The following is a 20,190-nucleotide window of genomic DNA, read 5'->3' on the forward strand; positions in this document are numbered from 1 at the left end:
AAGAACTACCACAGTGCATTTATTCATTCTACTGCTGTTGGATATTTGAGTGTTTTCCAGTTTTTTTTTCAATTATCTTCAGTGCTGCTGTGGACATTCTTGTGTCTCCTGGGAATGTGTATAAGAGTTTCTCTAAAGTAAACAGCTAGAAATGGAGTTTCAGGTGATAAACTCTTTTTGCTCCAGTGAAATATATATGATTTTCTTCTTGAATCTATTGATGTGGTTAATTGCACTAATTGATCTTTCTGATATTTGATCAGTCTTGCATCCCTGGGATGAAGTCAAACTCCATTTTGATATACTTTCTTTTTACTACAGTGCTAGATTTAGTTTGTTAATTTTTTTCTTAAGACTTTTGTTTTTGTGGCCAGTAATTTTTCTTGCTTGCTTTCCTTCTCCGGCTTTGATAAAAGAATTATGTTAACCTCATAACATGTATTAGGGAATATTTCCTATGTTTCTGTTCTCTAGAATCAGTACTATTTGAATTGTGCATTCCTTGAACTTCGGTAGAACTTACCTAAAAACAGGCTCTGTGGACCAGGTACTTTCTCTGTGGGGAAATTTTAAACTGATTCAATTCCTTTAATGGTTGCATGACTATTGAGTGTTTTCTGAGTCAGTTTTTGTGAGTTCTGTTTTCTAATATTTTATCTAAGTTTTCGAAATGTTGGGTATAAACTACTTCATATCTTCTTAATATCTGTTTTAAGCTTCATAGCATTATAGCTACGTCCCCTTTTCATTCGTAATGTTTATTTGTGCCTTCTCTTTTTTCTTTTGTGCCAGAGATCTGTCAATTTTATTCATCTTTTCAAAGAACCAATTTTGGGCTTTGTTGAATTCTCTTTCTCTTGTATATTTCCTTTCCTTTTCCTGTTTCTATCTTTAATTCTTTCCCTCAAATTTCTTTGTTTTTATTCTGTTCTTTTTTTCTTACATTTCAGGTTGGAACTTTGTCTATTTAATGTTGAACCTTTTCTCATCTTAAGGCAAGCAGTTAAAGCTATATAACTTTCCCTTCAAGTACTGCTTTAGCTGAATCCTTTGTGTTTTGATATATATTTGTTATCATTAGTTTTAAATGTTTTCTGATTTCCATTATGATTTATTCTTTGACTCATTCATGGATAATAATATTATTTAAAAAACATATCGGTCATTATTGTAAGTTGCTGGGGACACCATCTTACTACTCTGATAGTTAATAAGTGAAGGAAAGATTCGGGCATTTAGCTATCTTTCCTTTATGAATTCTATTTCAAGTAGACCAAATACTTGATTGAGAAAGTTTTTTTTTTTTTTTAAAGAATTCTAGCCAATAAATTTAGATTTCTAATAAAATAATGGATCTGTGTAATGATCATCCAAGGCTGTTAAAACGTTTATATGAAAGCTTGATGGGGAACTTTATAACGGAGGGATCAGCCTGATACCACTTGAACGCACAGATATTCTAGTATCACTGACAATGTGGCTCTCAGTCATGTGCCTCGTGATGTGATACAGTACTGTGGTCCCACCTCTGAAGTAGTCCTATCAAAAAAAAATTTTTTTTAACAAGAATCTAGTTAAATATCTACATGAAACTGTCAGTTTACTGAAAATACAGAGGGTAAAGGAACAATTTCATGTTAGATAATACACAGGGAAACAACCAGTCAAATCCAGAACGTAGGATCATCAATAGGATAAATGACCTGGCTTCTCCTATAAATGAATGAGATGAAAGGGTGGATTGATAACAGAAAAAGATGACATAAGAGACATAACAACAACAACAAACATGTTTTTTAATATTTCAGTTCCAGAAGTTCAGTTATTTTCATCAGAAAGACCATTTAGGAATTTCAGGGCGCCTCGGTGGCTCAGTCGGTTAAGTGTCTGCCTTCGGCTCAGGTTAAGCATCTGCCTTTGGCTCAGGTCGTGATCCCAGGACCTTGCGATTGAGCCCTGCATCAGGCTCCCTCAGCAGGGAGCCTGCTTCTCCCTCTCCCTCTCCCCCTGCTTGTGCTCTCTCTCTCTCACTCTCTCTCTCCGTCAAATAAATAAGTAAAATCTTAAAAAAAAAAAAAAAAAAGACCATTTAGGGGATCTAGTCCCCCATACTGCCAGAAACAGAAGTCCAACTGACTTTTTAAAGAGATAAGCAGTTTGCTTTTCTTTGTGCTTGACTACCTTAGTCTTTTAAAATAGAAATAGTGTGCATACCCCATTATAAATTTGTTTAAATTTGCTTAATCCATTATTTTTCCTAAAAATTATGTATAAATCTAATTTATAAATCTATTTTTATCTTAGAAGAATTAAGGAATTTTTTTAATTTCAGCTTTTTTAATAAAGTGAGTAATAATTTTGCCAAATAAAAGCTCTTTCTCTTAGTTAAGTTTTGATTTGTATGTAGTGAGTTTTCTCAAGTGACAACAGAGACATACCATTACCAAACAAAAACAAAAACAAAAATAAAAAACCTGTCAGTGTGCCACCAAAGAGTCCTCTGCCTGGAAGAGCATACGCCGCTGGAACTTATCGTAACATCATTTGACCTAGGTCATTTACCTCTTTTTTAAGGACATTATGAGGATTAAGTTTGTAACATTTGTAAAGTCTATCAAGCAATTCTTTGTACCTGGTTTTTCTTCTTACACTTTATCCTAATGTTCTGGATCAAATATACTGATTTCTCTTTGAATATTTTTTCACATTTCATGTAGAATTCTTCTCAAAGAATTAAGGGAAGTTAAGAATCTTCAAAATTATATATTGCTTAATACTATCTACTGTAATTGTTTGCCTCTCACTGGGGGACCATTTTTATTTGGTGTTTTGCCTTCTGAGAAGAAAATATATGGAATTTCAGAAAAGCCAAATGACTAGAAATTTCCATCCTCCTAAACTTTAGTACTTTGCAAATAGGCATCTCTGATGTTTTGACTTGAAACAACAAATAAGAGTTTTAAGGATATCTCTTTAGAGGTCAGGCCTGAAGACCAATCAGCCCTTAACTCCCTTTATGCAGATAGTTTCTTCAGCCTTTACGTTGTCGTTATAAGAAAAGGAATCTGACTTTATCATGAATGTCTAGTATCATTCTTTTAGGGAAAAAAAGGAAGAATTACTAACTTGTCATTGCTATTAATTTTTTATTACACAAGGTGTTTAATTCTGTTATTTCCTAAGTGGAACGTTTTTTCTTTTATTGTGCTAAAATCTATATAACATAAAACTTACCATTTAACTATTTTTAAGTGTGTAGTTCAGTGTGCAACCATCACCACCATCCATGTCCAGCATGTTTTCACCTTCGCATGCTGAAACTTCATACCCACTACACTGACTTCCCAGTTCCTCCTCCCCTCAGACCCTGGTAGCCACTATTCTACTTTCTGCCTCTGTGTATTTGAACAAGCTTATTTCTAAGGACAATAGCTTGAAATCAGATCTGTGTAAAGAGAGCAGAGGTCAGAGTACAAGCAGAGCTGCCTTGTGTGGTAGGAAAGAACTGTGTGGTGCTTCAAGGTCAGTATATAATATAAAGAAACAGCGTGCCGTCCCTGGTGCCTTGTACTCACTGTGTTCCATGACATTTATTATAGGCAGAGAATTTTTTGTGGGCCTTTCCAAAAGGACAAATCAACGAGGTGCTGAAATCTTGGCTGATACTTTTAAGGTAGGTAAAGTTAGATCATTGATGTCTGGCATGCAGTAATTAATAAATATTCATAAACACATTAAATCAGCATGTCATGAATAATGGTATCTATATGTCACCACCTCTGCAAAATAATTCCTAATATTTGTACATTTGCTAGAAGTTTTAAGAGCTATCATATTCAAATTTCTCAATAAATAGGCTGCATTGGGCGACCATAGCCGCAAAAGACAAGGTTATAGACATCTTCTTTGTTCTCCCAGTGTATAATCATATAGCCACCTGGCAGATTTCCTGCAAAATAAATGACTTTCAAAAAAATCTGGAGACCCAACTGACTCAAACATGAAACATGGATTTTTCACAATGGAATCAAGGATCACTTGTACTTAGTACCTACTATGTGCTGGAAACTGGGCTAGATATTGCACATACATCCTCTCAAGGTCCCTTTACACCACTGATTATTAATAGATTGGCTCACCAGACTGCTTAGGAAGCTCTTTTCCCCTTGAGGACATGAGGCTCTATTTTGCACAGGATATTCAGACATGGCCTTCCAGAGTAGCCTACTCCATGGATCAACCAGCAAAGCTAGCCATTGACACAATCACACATCTGGAAGGAGGCTCTGCACTTTCTTCTTAAAAATAGTCTTTATTGGGGTGCCTGGGTAGCTCAGTCAGTTAAGTGTCCAACTCTTGATTTTGGCTCAGGTCATGATCTCAAGGTCCTGAGATGGAGCTGGGCAGGGAGCCTGCTTAAGATTCTCTCCCTCTACCCCTCCCTCTCCACCCTATGCAGTGCTCACTCTCTCTTAAAAAAAAAAAAAAGTAGTCTTTATTTAACTGGCAATACCAAAACCTACAGGTCCCAGTTTTTCTTCCAGATATTCAGGACCTAGAACTAGCCATGTTTCAGGCAGGTTTAAATCAGTTTTAGAATTATTCTGCAATACCAAACTGCTTGTTTCTATTATACACATAGGACTATGCGGTCTCCACAGTCCCGGTGGCTGATGCTTTGCATTTGAAGAGTTTCTGCAGCATGGCTGGACCTAATCTAATCGCAATTGGATCCAGTGAATCTGCACAGAAGGCCCTAAAGGTAGATATAAAACTATGCTCCTTTGAAATGCAGCAGGCAATGCCTGCCACATGGTTTTTCTAATTCTGTCTACTGGGTGGACAGCAAGCAGAAGTGGCAGGATGAGAACAGGCTGGTACTCAAGCCTTCTCAGATCAACACCATTGTGACCAAAGACAGAAGCTCCTCTCAGGCAAAAAGAGGAAATCTGTGTGTTCCGGGGTGCACAATTAATTTTTTTGCCCTTTTAGATCTTTACTCGTCTACCTCAGTGCTAGACTTGGTGCATTTTGTCTCAGAAGAAATCATTGCCTGCCAATTGCTGAGTTCCCCCACCCTGCCTGCAACTTCTTAACCCAGCTCTCCTGGCCTTTCCATCTTCCTTTCTCCTACTGTATCTTTGATTGTATTTCTAGGATTTTTAACAATTGTTGCTGAACAGGCTGCCTCAGAATTTGAAATTGGTGGTTTTTTCTATGTTTCCTTTAGAGAATGTCTTTTGTTCTGCTTCATCGGGAAGGCTGTGTTGCTTTCCACATATAGGAAAGGTGGTGTCTTCAAAGAAAACATTTGATGGATGGTATCACTCAAAGGATCTAGAAGGATTATTTTTCTCCTCGGGGACTAACTGTGGTATCTATCCGTGTTAGCTGGGTTGGTCAGCACATGTCTGAAATTGAGTTTAAGGGAAGGAGAGGGCTGAAGCTGGCCTATACTGTGCTCTTGTGTTAATTAGCAGATAGAACATCCTCTGGGTAGACGAATTACAAAAAGTAGCTCCATCTGCCATTCTGGGTAGACTAGATCCCTAACTCAAAGAGCTTGGTCCCTAATTCATATAGGTCCCTAACTTAAATAGTCTGGAGAAACGAACATGTAACAAACTAAGAGATAATACAATATGGTTAACTAGCAAAACATTATGTGAAGTAGCCCTGACTCCTATTCACAGGATAAGATGGAGCTCCTTGAGGGCTAGATATTCAGAGAGAACCTCATGGACAAAAATGGGGCTAGACGTGGGTCTTAAAGGGTTTGGCAAGGCGGGATTCAGTGAGACCGTGTTCCAGGTGGGAACACAGTATAGACAAAGACTGAACCAGATAATACATGAGATTTGAGCAAACTAGTCCAACCAATAAGGAGTTTTCCTATGGGCTCCTGGAGATATGGCTGGTTGGAGGGATGGAGCAGGTGAAGTCTGAATAGATAGCAACTTAAAAGTGAGGAAGAAGATGAGTTTATCTCTATGAAGCAGGAGTCTGGGCTTCTGAACAGAGAGGTCTGTATTGCTTTAGAGATGTTGGACCACCATTCCTTTTGAAAAAAAAAAGAAAGAAAGAAAGAAGGGGGAAGATGCTGCAATCAGAAAAGAGGACCACTGATAACCTAGGGAAAAAAAAGCCAAGCCCCAAGTCCCATTGTATGCCTTGGACTCACTACCATTTCTCCATTCATTTCCCATCTCATCATCAAGTCTAGTCCTCTAAGATCACATCATTTAACGGCATCCTGTGTGGACTTTATAGTCCTCTTTCCTGTAGAGTTTATTTGAGTTAGTGAAACCTTCTGTGTCAGAAGCTATAAATAATCTTCACTTACTGGAACAGTATTCACTCTTTGGAGATCATATTTTCCATCAGCAAATGTGCTTCCTAAACTATGGGCCCGTAGAGTTGGCAAATGCCCACCTACCATGTTTCTAGCATCAAAAACTTCTCTTTGTAGTGAAAGCCGAGGAATAAAATGAATGGAAGAATAATGAGAACTCCATGCAGTCATGTTCTCAGGTCAGAACTAGGTGGTTTGCTGAAATTCACGTTTAGTGAGCTGAACTGTTTATGTATTTGAGAACAGTTTTGGCTCTTGTATTAGAAAAGTCATTAAAATTGGTAGTGTGGTAAGTCCTACTACTAATTTGGAGATAATAAAATTGATATAGGTAGGCAGGAAGACAAATGGATAGAGACAGATCACTTGCACATAGTGAACATATATCGGTTTTATTTTTTCCATTTTATCGATGAAAATACTGAGATCTGATGAAACAAAACATTTTGAATACGATCTTCTGGAATCAGATGTCCTGGTCCTTAATTTTCCTCTCCCCAATTGCCCGCCTCACTCCATACTCATTCTTTTTCAGTTTGAAAGATTTTCCCAGTTATTTTGCTATAGATTTGTTTCATCTGAGCTTCCTCTTTCTCCTCTCCTCTCTCCAACAATCCACCACCTCTTCCCATTTTTTGCTATGGTGTCCAGGATCTGACCTGTGAGGAAAGATGTGAGTTTATCCCAGATGCCTGTTTTTCCCTTGCAAATCTTGGTGTCTCTGTAGAGAAGCCTGCGGCCACTTGGGCATCTTTTTGAAGGGCATAGCATTTAAATGGAGGTGAATTGTGCCTTCGTGCCACACACTGAGAGCTTGAATACTTCCCACATCTGTCACTATTTGCTGGATACTTGCCTCCTTCAGAGCCAGAAAACTACTTCTTACATATTCATGCAAAGCTGAGAGCCCAAGGGTTTCTGGATAGTCTTACTGCATTTGAAACACTTTGTAATGGGTTGCAATCGATTCTTGGTTAATGAAGTGGGATCTTATGGAGATAGTCATCATACCTGTCTAGGTTGTAGTAGATTTAGTAGTGTGTGCATTGTATATTTAAATGAAATCATCAATCTAGGAAGACTTTAGCGACTCTCTGCTGAAAAGCCCAGAACACACTTAATACAGGGTACATTTAATACAGAGTATATTTAATGAAGGGAAGGAGGAAAGGGGACATATTATTACTGCATTTCACTGTTGATATGGTCAAGGTACTGGAGGTTAGGTTGATTTAAACAAACACCTAAAGACATTTAACATCAAGTCTTATCCTAGAAATACTATTATCTAAGCAAAATCCATCTTCAGAGCAATCTGTCCATTCTATAGTTTTCCCCCCACATTTTCCATCATTCTGCACATGCCTCTAAGCATACCCTCATCCTGCCCTTCTGGCTATTAAAGAAAATAGTGTAGGATTAATTAATTCTTACACAGGCACCGGACCTACTAGTACTCTTGCAGAAGGAATGTTTGCCTTCTCAAAGATGATAACTCCAGTTGCTACACATCTGCAACTGCTGGTCACAAACATAATTTGAGCAAAAGAAGTCAATCACCAAGAAATACATATTCTTGGGCGCCTGGGTGGCTCAGTCGGTTAAGCATCTGCCTTCAGCTCAGGTCACCTGCCTTCAGCTCAGGTCACGATCTCAGGGAAGTGGGATCCATCCCCACCCCCTCATCTCAGCGGGCTCCCTGCTCAGTGGGAAGTCTGCTTCTCCCTCTCCCTCTGCCCCGCCCCCTCCACTCCTGCTCTGTCTCTCAATTTCTCTCTCTCTCAAATAAATAAATAAAATCTTTTTAAAAAAACTTAAAAAGTAAAAAATAAAGAAATACATATTCTATTATTTCATTCATTTAAACAGGAGACAAAACTATGCTATCAGCAGTCAGAATAGTGGTACTTTAAGGAGTGAGGGAGTCATGGTCCAGGGGGCTGCTTTGTATGTTTAATTCTTAAAGTTTACAAAAATATGTATATAATGTATTATTGGAAGTGGGCTGGGATTAACTTACATAAATAATTTTCCAATAACAGGGTCTAACTCTCAAACCCCTGCTTTACCTTCTACATGATTCCTGTCTTTACTGCAGACTAGGCTGTTTTTTATTTTATTAACTAAGGGAAAAAAAAGACAAACTTTGTACCCCTTGAGCAACATCTCCCCATTTTCCCTTCCCCTAGCCCTTATACCTTAAATATATACAAGTTTTAATTGTCAGTTATACCTCAGTAAAGTTGGGGAGGCAAAGTCACGGCAAAGAGTAGATTTGCACCACACCCTATCCATTTTTTCCTAGATCCATTCCAAAATCGACTTCCTTTCCAGGAACCTGGATTAATTACATGCTCTCTGTCATAAGAGGACAAACTATAATTCCTGCCCCTCTGCAGGGACTCACTGTATTGATTTTTAACTCAATCTCCTTGGTAGCATTCAGACTTCCAGTCATTTAGGGGGGAAAAAAAGAAAGGAAGGAAGGTGGACAAAGAGAGAGAGGCAGAGAAGGTGGGAAGAGGTGGGGAAGTGACATTTAGCTAAAACTTTCCCCAAACTGATCAGAGGAGGCAGCTCCAAGCTGGAGGGGCCGCGGTGCTGACAAGCGGGGGTGCTGTGCCATCTGCCGGCTAGACAGCAAGGAGAGCACCCTCACCTTCCTAACCCCTTGCAGAAACTAGCTCTTTTCCTCTTTTGGCATCTGCAATTTTGTTTACTGGGCTTTTTTTAGATTAATAATTCTATTCTTTTGTATCACGATGAATTATTATTTTAAAATGCTTTCGATAGAGGGGCGCCTGGGTGGCTCAGTCGTTAAGCGTCTGCCTTCGGCTCAGGTCATGATCCGAGGGTCCTGGAATCGAGCCCCGCATCGGGCTCCCTCCTCTGTGGGAAGCCTGCTTCTCCCTCTCCCACTCCCCCTGCTTGTGTTCCCTCTCTCACTGTGTCTCTCTCTCTGTTAAATAAATAAAATCTTAAAAAAATAATAAAAAAATAAAATAAATAAAATAAAATGCTTTCGATAGAAGTACTGAAAGGATGTGTAAGAAAAGAATTATGAGATCACCACTCCTTTTTTTGTCTTTGTCATGTAAATGGAGCTGAAATCTAGTAAGTGGAATTCCAGTAGACTTGTAATTTTAAATTATGACGCTCATAATGTATCTTGATGGAAATGTCTTTGGGTTTCTTATCTACTTCCTGAAATAACTAGCTGCATTTTTAAGATTCCTTGAATGAGCACATGGGCTGCTTTGCACCTAATTTAAATTTCATAGCATGAAGCATGTTTTTTCTTTTGAATGACTAACTATATAATAGAGGTCACTCAGACAGTATTTCCTCTCATTTTTGACTCAGCTTCAGCATTGATTTTATGTCCAAAAATGTCCATGTTATTTTATAGATGGTCATATAAAGAAAGAAGATGGAAAAACCCTTAATGTGTTTGGATTTTGTATGTTTTTTTATTGCCTGGAATTTCCTTTGATGACAACTGGAACAACAAATAGCAAAAACCAAAAGACAGAATGAGAGCTAACTAGTATCAACGGAGTGGTTGAAATGGAAAAATAAAGACTCTGCATTTCAAGTTGTTGTTGTCACAGGGAATTCCAGTGTGTAGTTACAAGATTTCCCACTTTGGGTCTTTACTGTGAAACGCATGCTGACAATCCTATTGTGGGTTTAAATTTAGTCTTATTATTTGGTTGTCTGTTCCAGTTGTATTCACCAGATCCACAAAACAATAATTTTTTTTTTTAAATATACCATGCCTGAATTAAGAAATTAACAGAAAACCAAATAGCCTCTGAGTTTGTAACAACTGTTGATGCTTCTTTTCCTGGCTACAGTTGTCTTATCTGACGATATTCCCAGAGCATGCCAACAAGGCTGGGGTGGCCAAAATAAAATACTTGGCACGGTAGGGCCATAAATAATCTGAAGCTGTGGGACCAGAACAGCCATGCTGAATTTCAGCACCAGTTCCAAGGCAGGAAGAAGGCAAAATTGGCCAAGTAGGAGAAAGGGAATAATAATAGGGTTTTTATTCTCTTGAGCTTTCAAGAATAATTTCAGAGAGAAAAAAGAGGAAGAAATTACATTTAAAGTGCTGCTTATTCTGTTCATTATATGATGGGACATTGATAAATATTCAGCAGACTTTGTGGGATGTTATAGGGGGAATTTAAGCCTCTGTTGGGTAGCCTTTGAGTCCAAGACTTTTACTTAAAAGAGAAAAAGCCTAAGTGACCTTAAATTAGTGGTTTTTAATGAGAGGTGTGGCTTAAAACCACCTGAGGAACTTTCTGAAGACACACTGCCCTGGACCTGCCTCAGAAAATCCTAATGTTCTGGGTCTGGATCACATCTGCATTTTTGAAAAGTTCCACAGGTGATTCTGGAACACAGATTAATTGAGAGCCACTGCCTTCAAGGATTTCGGCAACTTCTAAAAGCACCTACTTAGAATCCTGAATAATACACACCTGACGAAGCCAACCACTATGCATCATAGGTACAGAAGTATGTATTCCAAGTTGCAGTAAAAGTAGAGAAAGTGTCATGATTAAAGCTATCAAAAGCTAGAAGCTCCTTACCTTTTTGCTGCCTAGATTTCAACATTGTATAACTTAAAATATAATACCTAACTGGATAATAACTTGAATGCCATCATCTACTCCATTTGGTATGCTAAAATTCCTTATTAAAATACTCCAAATCACCAAAAAATTGCTGTTATCATTTTCTGAGGACAGGATATTTGCCTTTAACTCATGTTTCCATACCCCCTCCCCCAACACACACACACACACACAGAAAAATCTAACAGGACCTGATCTCCAGGTGTGAAGATTTGTGCCAAAGAGACAAAAAGGTTAAACTTCACACCATTACTGATATTAAAGAAGAACTTACCTTTAAAAATAATCATGTTGATTAGTAAAGAAGCATAGTTGTCTAAAGAGCCAAAATGGCAACAAGGGCTAAGCAGGTAACTTAGAATCCCAGTTCATGGGTTGTCCTTCTGGCTTTGCCACCATTTCTCCCTGTGTGACCCCTCCCTCCTGTACTCAGTCTCATCCTGAACAAGCAGTTGAATCAGCCTCCCTAGGGAATGAGAGCTTCATTCCTTCCTATCAGAAGCTTCAGGATGGGCAGTTAAGGTGAAGGACTGTGTCTTGAACATGTGGATGTGCAAACACCTGGCAAAAAGTAGCAACCACTTAATTTTAGAGCACCAGCCATAGGGATAGTTCCAAAGTGGGTTGACCATAGACTCTTGACCACTGTGACATTGTTCTTTCAATGTCTATAGGTGATGGGAGACTTGTGCTTAGCTGAATATCTTCATGCCTGTTTGAGGATAGAAAACCACAGAAGACTCCAACCTAATTCCATTTTTCTTTGAGGAGGCACCAGTTGAATATAACTATCAAACTGGATATCTAACAAACAATATCATTTTCTAATTTATACATAAAAATCTAATAGGAAAAAAAGGTGATGCTTCGGGGCACCTGGGTGGCTCAGCCAGTTAAGCATCTGGCTCTTGATTTCAGCTCAGGTCATAATCTCAGGGTCTTGAGATTGAGACCTGCCTCTGGCTCCTTGCCCAGCTTAAGATTCTCATTCCCTCCATCTCCCTCTGCCCCTCCCCCTCCCCACATGCTTGCTCTCTCTCTCTCTCTCTCTCTCTCCTCTAAAAAAAGAGGGGGGGTGAAGCTTCTAAAACCTCTCATTACTGTTCTTTTGCAGAAAGACTTTTTAAAAGGCAGTAGAAAAAAAATAAAGCAGCGGGCAATTGAGAAGAGTCACAGATGAGCTTGAAGCTTGAGCTTCCTGAGCACCATCCAGCAATACTCTTACTGAGCAGCAACAGACAAAGATTCTGTCTCAAGCACAGGGGACACTGAGATGAGGCCCCTCTGGCTTAATTGAAGAAACAGGACAGGACATTAAAAGATAAATACTGTCACATTATAACACAAGATAAATGACTAGTAGGTGTGGGGTTCTCCTGGAAGGGATAGGAGTTCTAAGGAAGGTGTGATCACAGGAGGTGGGAGTCAAAGTCCAAGTGGACCAGAATGAACAGCAAGCCTGTCATAGAGGAGGAGTGGTGATTACAAACAGGATAGCTGGGGGGAATATCTATTTTATAATCAACAGACAATGGCTGGAGCAAGGGCTGGGAGCAGGGGAAAAAAAGTTCAGTTTCCAGATATAAGTTGGGCCTGATCCAAAGGCCAATAAATGAGGGTTTTCTTGTCTGCAGGCTGTGGGGAGGCACTCAAAATTTTTTAGCAGAGGTGTAAAAGCTGAAGGTGGTATTTTAGAAAAAAAAAATCTATCTGGCAGTGTGCCTGTAATGATTTTTTTTTCAAAGATTTTATTTATTTATTTGACAGAGAGAGACACAGCAAGAGAGGGAGCACAAGCAGGGGGAGAGGGAGAGGGAAAAGCAGGCTTCCTGCTGAGCAGGGAGCCTGATGTGGGGCTTGATCCCAGTACCCGGGGACCATGACCTGAGCTGAAGGCAGATGCTTAACGACTAAGCTACCCAGGCGCCCTGCCTGTAATGATTTAACAGGCATAAAGATTAGGAGTAATAAAATTAGGTGCCATCGGGTGCCTGGATGGCTCAGTTGGTTAAGCGACTGCCTTCAGCTCAGGTCATGATCCTGGAGTCCCTGGATCGAGTCCCGCATCGGGCTCCCTGCTTGGCGGGGAGTCTGCTTCTCCCTCTGACCCTCCCCCCTCTCATGTGCTCGCTCTCTCTCATTCTCTCTGTCTCAAATAAATAAATAAAATCTTTAAAAAAAAAAATTAGATGCCATCACATAGTCCAGAAATAAAGAAGAGGAGAGTCTGGACTAGAGAAGTAGCTGTGAAAATAGAAAGGGCCATGCAGAAGCTGAGTTCCATTTAGAGAAGTAACAGAACACTGTGACTGAGGGATTTAAGGGGCACAGGAGAAAAAAGGAGCAGATCAGCACTTTGACAGATATTTATAGAACTCCTGTGCTGTACCAGACCTTGTACTAGGTCCTAGGGGACAGTGAGGAACAAAATGATTTCAGAAGTGACTACCAGATGGGGTGACTTTGTGGAATTTTTGGAAAAGAGTTCCAACTCTCCCTGTCACCATGAACTCAGTCCTCCCCATCTACACAGGAATAAACCATAGAAAATCGGTGGGCAAAAGTATGTTGCAGGATTTCACTGACCTAGATTCACATTTTGGGAACTGAGCTATGCTCAGACATATTCAACTGACAGTGGCTTGGGTAGACATCCCATGTCTAAGCTTGTAAGACACTAACGGGGTTGGCTCTCATTTCAGTTTCCATTGGCAGCAGTCAGTGGCTCATCCAAATTTGGAGTCTCTGTCCTTTACTCTTTTCCGTTTATTTTTTATCTTTACTCACCCTGAAAGCATACCAAAAAGTCACTTAAACATTTACATGCCCTCTATCTCCAGCAGTGTCCTATTGTTCTTTGGCTGAATTGAGTTGGCAAAAACTGCCCCCCCACAAAAAAACCCAGGATAATTATTGTGTCATAGGCTGAAATTGTGTGACACTCTCAGCCACGCCAACACCAATACCCTTGATGTTGGAGGGATTAGGGAATGTATCAGTTGAGCTAGAGGGAGGATGGTTGAGTTTTGGGTTACTGTTTCTCTGGAAATCACATGTATTAAATGCCTTAGGTGTTGATGAGTATCCTATTGCTTGGCTGAAGGTTAATAAAGCATATGGTAAAACGTAGACACTAAATTAGAAGTGACATTTTAACCATGAATTATTCTCCAGCCTCTAGGAAAACCATCCATACTACCTCATACAATACCAGAATTTGGACCATCCTTAGAAATAATGATATACAAAAGAAATTCAATTTGCCACCACCTTCCTGCAAAACCATTCCACTAGTATTATTACCCTGCTATTAATAATCACTGACTGGGGCGTCTGGGTGGCTCGATTGGTTAAGCATCTGACTTTTGGATTTGGCTCAGGTCCTGATCTCCTGGCCTTTGAGAGCAAGCCCCACATCGGGCTCCGTGCTCAGCGGGAGTCTGCTTGGATATTCTCTCCGTCTGCTCCTTCCCCTGCTCACTCGCTCGCTCTCTCTCAAACAAATAAATCTTTTAAAAAAATAATCAGTATCTTTCCTTATTTTTATCTTTCAAAATGTCATATTCATCCAGCAATCTTTAAGAATACTTCTAAATCTACTTTTCATGGATGATCACTGGATGCTGTGGTTGGGGCCCACTGTTACTCAAACACTACCTGTCTACAGATTAAAAAAAAAAAAAAAAAAGGAAGGAAGGTTTCCAGATATGTTACAACAGCCATTCCCTTTAATCTCTTTCTGAAGTGGGATTAAGTTCAAAGCTGTGACCACATATCCAGAGGTGACTCATCATATAGTTTCAACCAAAAAAAAAAAAGCCAATTGGAAACTAAATGAAAGGTGTTGAATCTATTGCATTTTGTGCACATTTTCTCATCACTCATTTGTTTGTCTTTTTTTTTTCATTTTATTATGTTATGTTAATCACCATACATCATTTGTTTTTGATATAGTGTTCCATGATTCATTGTTTGTCTCATTTGTTTTTCCATCCACACTCTGGCAAGTGATAAGAGCTCAATATTGCTTAGTATGCAACTACTAGTAGTTGAAATATCAGTAGCAGTAATAATACCTTTTAGGTATAAAAATCATGTTAATTTAATTTGAGAAGTCTAAGTTAGTGGTTTTCAAGTTTTAGTGTACTCAAGAATCACATGAAGTGCACATTTGAAATGCACATCACATTCATCAGATTGACCAGGAGAAATTCTGATTCGACAAGGCTGGGATGGAGCCCAGAAACTACTGCATGATTTGGATGTAGGTAATCCATAGATCACAGTGTGAGAAACATTGGCTCTGTCTGGAATTCACCAGATATCAGTTCCTACATGTATTGGCATATGAAGGCAGGGGGAGAAAATTCATTCTAAAAGTAAATTGCTATGTCCTTGAACAGAAAATGCTACCAACTCTCATTCAGAATAATATCATACTGAGTAAAATAACTGGCACTTCAGAGAAATAGCTCTCATGTGAAAGAAAACAATGCAGAACTCCACTAGATTATTGAAATACAACTGCTTAGGAAGAGCTCACTGTTCTCTAAAAATCCTGTGTCTTTTTAGGGGGAAATTCTTACAGAGTAAACGATACATATCATGTGTTCTATCTCTCTCTGTTGATAACACTTGCATGTTAAAAACAATGTATCTGAAGTGAGTTATTGCTCTAATTCTCATTAGGCACATAGGCCATCAGACTTGAATAGAAAAGTCTACATTTCTTCTGAGCTCTGAAGTCCTGTGGCTTGAAAATGAACATGATACTAAATTCATCAGGTAGGACAGGGCACCTGGGTGGCTCAGTCAGTTAAGCATCTGCCTTCGGCTCAGGTCATGATCTCGGGGTCCTGGGATCAAGCCCCACATTGCAGCAAGCAGTCTGCTTCTCACTCTCCCGTGGCCCCTCCCCCACCCATTGGTATGCACACATTCTCTCTCTCAAATAAATAAATAAAATCTTAATGAATGAATGAATGAATTCTTCAAGTAGGAATAGAGGAAGGAGGAAGGAAACCCAGATCTCTATTTGGGTAAGAAGTTTGTGTGGTCCCATCCTTGAGCTTGTTAGGGAGAATCTGAGAAGGGCCTCTGGAGGGCAACCAAAGCTAGTTAAAGTCCAAGATTTGGTGACCAATGTTGATTACACAGAAGGGTAGGGCACAAATGTTGATGGGCAACTCCTCTTTGCTGTTCAGTAAAGGTTGAGCTCTGATCATGTCTTATAGGAAATTGCATTAGGAGATTTTAGGAGGATTTTAAGAGTTGTTGAAATGCTGAAATGCAGTGCTAAAAATGATTCATTCACTCAACATTCAACAAACATGTATTGAGCATCTACCACACGCCAAGCACTGCTGCAAAGCCCTGCACAAGGGGTCAGTGGTGTAACTGTGTCTCCCTGGAAGCTTTTAAATAATCTGTCCTTCTGGGATGACTTGGATACCTTGACTTAATTGGATTCAAACAGTATGTCAATCACCGAAGGGATCAAAATATATATAATGGTGATGTAAAAATATATTACTTTCTGATTCAGTTGATGACTGCCAGCTAGTTGCCTTTCCCAACTTCTTATTCCACCCTTCCTTTTTATTAATTGAACCTTGAGTTTTAAATGAGCACATTGCCACTTGGAAGAAAGTCCACATTTCTCAGCTTCCTTCGTGCTAGGTATAACAGTGAGACTAAGTATTGCCAATGAGAGAAAAGAAGAAGTGCTGGGTATGAAATCCAGGCCCTGGACTGAAAGGAAGGAGTTGTACCTTTTTCCCCTTCCTGAATTTGCTGCTTGAAAAAAAAGGATGTGATGGTTGGAGCACCAGAGCTATCTTATACCATTTTATACCATGAGGACAGGGGTATGCTCTGCCCTAGATCTGGAAGAGCAAAAAGCTAGAAGGACCCTGAACTCGTGATAACTCTCAGGTGACTATGCTACACTATGACCTCAAAGAGAGAGAAATAAACTTTTTTTAAAGTCATTTGGGGGGCGGGTCGTTTCTATTATAGCCAAATTTAGTCTATGTTAGCCAAATTGAGATAAAGGCTGTTTGTCTGCCTTAGGCATTAAGAGAAAACTCAATTCAAGCTGCCAAAACAAGGGAGATTTATTGGTCCATGTAGTTCTAAAGTAATGCAGACTTTACAGTGGGTTTGATTGATCTGCTCCATGATGCCATCCAAGAACCAGAATCTCTTGTGTCTCTTCTCCACCTAAAACACATGTACTTCATCATAAAGCAGGCCCCTATCCAGGACAGCACATGACTGCCAGCACTTCTGACTACATGCTTGCACACCTATATTCAGGGAGGGGGACATTCATCTTCTCAGAAAAGTAAGGAAACTTCTTTTGGATCTTGTCTATTCTTATTATTCTGAATTGGTCATCTGCCCATCTTTGAAACACTGACTATAAGCAAGGGCTGACTTACACTGGAGCTACCCTTTCCTGATTGCATGGAGATGTGCTGGGGCACTGCAGCAAACTCTCAGGAGCACCATGGCCTATTTCAACATTTCAAAAGTAGCGCAGATATACCTGTCAGATAACACACACAATTTTACTGTTAGGTTGCTGGATCTTTATACTTAATAAACAAAAGTGTTAGGGGTTTTTTGTGGGGTGGCGGGGGAGGAGGAGAGTTGTATTTTGTTTGTTTATTTTGGTTTTGGTTTGGTTTGGTTGGCCTCAAGGCACCATGAAAATAATACTGAGACACCACAGGTTTTGTGAACCAAGAAAGGAACCTCTGGCCCAGAGTCGGGTAGGGTTAACGTCCCCCAATTATGTGGGCTACACGGGGCAGTGTAGATAATACAAATGAAAAGTGGGGTAGTTACTAAGAAAACAGAGAACAGATGTGGGGGAAGCAACCACAATGTTCACCAGACCTTCAGAAGAGCTAAACCCCGACTTGCTCTTAGGGAGGGAATTGTCTTTGTTTAGGAAAATACAACAGGTCCTTTGGGGTGAAAGGTGCAATCCTTGAAGGCTTGGGGTCAGTAGACAATACAGCAAAAGAGAACACAAAAATGTCCTTTGTTAGAAGCACTAGGAACGGGGAGACAGGGAAATAGAATTTCCATATAATAACACTTTATTTCCATACAATTCACACTCTAGATGTAAAAGAGGGAGTGAGAAGAGGCCTCAGCCACAAGACAGGGTTGTCAAGTCTTTGAAGAACACCAGCATTCGGTATTTGATTTTAAGTGTTCATATTACTGCAATACTCCAACCTGCCAAACCTGAGAAAAACCTATTATCCTATGTGAATAGGGTTTTTTGAGGGAATCAAAGAAAGACTGGAGTCCCTGCCTATGTTGACATGGTTGAAAAGGATAGCACCTGTAAAATAACTATCTCTGAATGGATCTAAATCTCTGGAAGCTGGGGCCAGAGATAACATGAGAATATGAGCTCCCTCCTTCCCCCCCTCCCCACCCTTTACCCCCAAGACAGGTAGAAATTATGGAGAGGGCACAGAATAGTGGTTCTCGATCCTGTCTACGTATTAGAGTCACCTGGGGGGGAATGTTTAAAAAGAAATACTGATGTTTTGTCTTATTCCAGACCAAATAAATAAAAAAAAATCTCTATGGTTGGGACCCAGAAATCTGTACTTTTTAAAAATCTCCCCAGATGATTTTAGTGTGTAGCCATGGTGGAGAACCACTGGCCTAGGATATTATACAAATCAAAGAATAGAGGTACAAGACATTCTTATTTAGATCTTGAAGAGAAGAGAGACCCCTTAAAGTGGAGGTGGAGGAAGGGATGAGGGAGGAGTTGACATGGTGCCTTCTTGTCCTACTTAAATTCTCTCCACCAAACTAAAACCAATAGAAAAGCCTGGACTGAGTCAGGAGAGCTAGGATCTAGTCCTTACTTTGCAGTTTACTAACTTTGTATGCTTTAGGCTAAGTCAATTAATTTTTCATCTGTGGGGCGCCTGGGTGGCTCAGTTGGTTAAGCGACTGCCTTCGGCTCAGGTCATGATCCTGGAGTCCCAGGATCGAGTCCCGCATCGGGCTCCCTGCTCCGCAGGGAGTCTGCTTCTCCCTCTGACCCTCCCGACCCTCCCCCCTCTCATGCTCTCTCTCTGTCTCTCTCTCAAATAAATAAATAAAATCTTTAAAAAAAATTTTTTTTTTCATCTGTGAATCTCTGTAAAAGAGAAGTGGACTTGATAATTTCCAAATTCATGCCTAGTTCTCAAACTTATGGTTCTTAGTTATAGAATACTAAGAATATGACATCACTTCCTTAGCTGCTCAGAGTGCTTTATCAACATTCACTGTCTGACACTAGCAAAGACCACATCCAGAAGGAAACCAAGGTTTCCCCCCAACCCCAACGTAACCCCACACAAGAGTAAGCAAGGTGGGGATGGCTGTTTTCTTCTTTAATCATGATTTGGTTGTAGTCATTTACAGGGTATTTCGGTTTCTGGGAAAAGATATATGGGGACAACAGCTGTTTTTTTAAACACTTAGCCCTTTCTTTTCAGGGCTCTTGTTAATTCAGAGGAAGACTAGAAGAGTAAATAGAATACTTATTTGGAAATTTGATTTCTTTCTTTTTATGGTTGTTTTTCCTTCTCCTTCCCATGAATATCTGCTCTTCTCCTAAAATATAAATAAATTTGATGACTTTCTCCTAAAAACAGTGGTTTTCAACCAGAGGCAACTTTGCCCCCCAGGGGACATTTGGTAATGTCTGGAGATATTTTTGTTACAACATGGTGGGTGGGAGAGTGCATGCTCCTGGCATGTAGTACATAGAGACAGGGATGCTGCTAAATATCCTACAATGCACAGGACAGCCCCCATAACAAAGAACGATCTAGCCGAAAATACCAATAGTGCTGAGGTTAAGAAACCCAGTCCTAAAATATGAATGAGATTTGTCAGCCCTGTTTCACAGAAATTTTAATTTCTGAGCATATCACAATTAAGGTGCTTACTACCCCTGATTAGGGACAGCAGTGACTCCTGAACGTCAGTTCAGTGACTCCTGAACATGCCAGCATGTGTTTTCAGGAGCCAGGAATTAAATAGCTATATACAGTCCCAATGTTTATTAGATTTTTGTGTAACATTATTTTCAGGTATTGGAACTACTTAGTATACATGGACAAAAATTAAATAAATATGAGATGATCACAGAAATTGAGT

At 39.7% G+C, this 20,190-nt stretch overlaps 1 protein-coding gene across 8 annotated transcripts in view; it reads left to right on the forward strand.

Moving 5' to 3' along the window:
* Positions 1 to 20,190, forward strand: part of DDAH1 (dimethylarginine dimethylaminohydrolase 1) — a 134,862-nt gene that overhangs the window by 98,168 nt on the left and 16,504 nt on the right. For all 8 annotated transcript variants that reach the window (XM_064588896.1, XM_064588893.1, XM_045897289.3 and 5 more), the window contains 2 exons: positions 3,600 to 3,673; positions 4,643 to 4,762. In XM_064588896.1, the coding sequence (XP_064444966.1) occupies positions 3,600 to 3,673; positions 4,643 to 4,762 (194 nt within the window). The remainder of the gene's footprint in view (positions 1 to 3,599; positions 3,674 to 4,642; positions 4,763 to 20,190) is intronic.

This window comes from Mirounga angustirostris, unplaced genomic scaffold (genome assembly GCF_029215605.1).
Source record: "Mirounga angustirostris isolate CCGP_5_RB_7025 unplaced genomic scaffold, mMirAng1.0.hap1 SCAF_4, whole genome shotgun sequence".
Lineage (NCBI taxonomy): Eukaryota > Metazoa > Chordata > Mammalia > Carnivora > Phocidae > Mirounga > Mirounga angustirostris.